General features: G+C 45.7%; 1 protein-coding gene across 1 annotated transcript in view; it reads right to left on the bottom strand.

Moving 5' to 3' along the window:
* Positions 1–1109: 1109 nt before the first annotated feature.
* LOC124024187 (CUB and sushi domain-containing protein 3-like) overlaps positions 1110–2168 on the bottom strand; it is a gene marked incomplete at its 3' end in the record, with an annotated part of 83349 nt that continues 82290 nt past the window's right edge. The window contains exon 5 of the mRNA XM_046338187.1: positions 1110–1289. Coding sequence (XP_046194143.1) covers positions 1110–1289 — 180 coding nt within the window. The remainder of the gene's footprint in view (positions 1290–2168) is intronic.

Here is a 2168-nt window from a genome sequence, read left to right as displayed (position 1 = left end):
TCATCACAATACTCTTCATCATCACCATACGCTTCATCATCACCATCATCATTATCACCATCATCATCATCATCACCATACTCTTCCTCATCACCATACTCTTCATCATCACCATCATCATTATCACCATCATCATCATCACCATACTCTTCATCATCACCATACTCTTCATCATCACCATACTCTTCCTCATCACCATACTCTTCCTCATCACCATCATCATTATCACCATCATCATCATCATCGCCATACTCTTCATCATCACCATACTCTTCCTCATCACCATACTCTTCCTCATCACCATCATCATCATCATCATCACCATACTCTTCATCATCACCATACTCTTCCTCATCACCATCATCATTATCACCATCATCATCATCATCATCATCACCATACTCTTCATCATCACGATACTCTTCATCATCACCATACTCTTCATCATCACCATACTCTTCCTCATCACCATCATCATTATCACCATCATCATCATTATCATCACCATACTCTTCATCATCACCATATGCTTCATCATCACCGTACTCTTCATCATCACCATACTCTTCATCATCACCATACTCTTCCTCATCACCATCATCATTATCACCATCATCATCATCATCATCACCATACTCTTCATCATCACCATACACTTCATCATCACCATACTCTTCCTCATCACCATCATCATTATCACCATCATCATCATCATCACCATACTCTTCATCATCACCATACGCTTCATCATCACCACCACCATCATCACCCTCATCATTATCACCATCACCATCATCATCACCACACTCTTCATCATCACCACACTCTTCATCATCACCACCATCATCATCATCACCACCATCATCATCATCACCACCATCGTCACCACCACCACCACCATCATCACCACACTCTTCATCATCACCATAATCTTCATCATCACCATACTCATCATCGTCATCAACATCATCCCCATAATCTTCACCATCACCACCATCGTCACCACCACCATCGTCACCACCACCACCATCATCGTCACCACCACCACCATCATCATCACACCACCACCATCATCATCACACCACCATCATCATCATCAGATGTCGTACCTTTGCAGATGGGCGTGGTGGCGCTCCAGGTGCCATTGTGGGTACAGGTGAGAGTTGTGGTCCCGCCTGCCTCTATCAGGTAGCCAGGCTGGCACATGAAGGTGACGTTGTGGCCCACAGTGAAGTCCTCTCCAAACCTCAGACCATTAGCAGGAACACCTGGGTCAACGCAGCTGATCACTGGTGGGACGATACAGAGGCAGACAGGGACAGGGATCGGCATTAGTGGGATCGTTGTAGACTGGTCCCAGATCAGTGTTATAGCCTGGTCCCAGATCAGTGTTATAGCCTGGTCCCAGATCAGTGTTATAGACTGGTCCCAGATCAGTGGTTGTGTTATAGCCTGGTCCCAGATCAGTGATATAGCCTGGTCCCAGATCAGTGGTTGTGTTATAGCCTGGTCCCAGATCAGTGTTATAGACTGGTCCCAGATCAGTGGTTGTGTTATAGCCTGGTCCCAGATCAGTGTTATAGACTGGTCCCAGATCAGTGTTATAGACTGGTCCCAGATCAGTGTTATAGACTGGTCCCAGATCAGAGGTTGTGTTATAGACTGGTCCCAGACCAGAGGTTGTGTTATAGACTGGTCCCAGACCAGAGGTTGTGTTATAGACTGGTCTCAGATCAGTGTTATAGACTGGTCCCAGATCAGTGTTATAGCCTGGTCCCAGATCAGTGTTATAACCTGGTCCCAGATCAGTGTTATAACCTGGTCTCAGATCAGTGTTATAGCCTGGTCCCAGATCAGTGTTATAACCTGGTCTCAGATCAGTGTTATAGACTGGTCCCAGATCAGTGTTATAGACTGGTCCCAGATCAGTGTTATAGGCTGGTCCCAGATCAGTGTTATAACCTGGTCTCAGATCAGTGTTATAGCCTGGTCCCAGATCAGAGGTTGTGTTATAGACTGGTCTCAGATCAGTGTTATAGACTGGTCCCAGATCAGTGTTATAGCCTGGTCTCAGATCAGTGTTATAACCTGGTCCCAGATCAGTGTTATAGACTGGTCCCAGATCAGTGTTATAGACTGGTCCCAGATCAGTGTTATAGACTGGTCCC

Source organism: Oncorhynchus gorbuscha, unplaced genomic scaffold, assembly GCF_021184085.1.
Source record: "Oncorhynchus gorbuscha isolate QuinsamMale2020 ecotype Even-year unplaced genomic scaffold, OgorEven_v1.0 Un_scaffold_1770, whole genome shotgun sequence".
Classification (NCBI taxonomy): domain Eukaryota; kingdom Metazoa; phylum Chordata; class Actinopteri; order Salmoniformes; family Salmonidae; genus Oncorhynchus; species Oncorhynchus gorbuscha.
The sequence above is the reverse complement of the archived record's forward strand: the minus strand, read 5'-3'. Positions and strand labels throughout refer to the sequence as shown.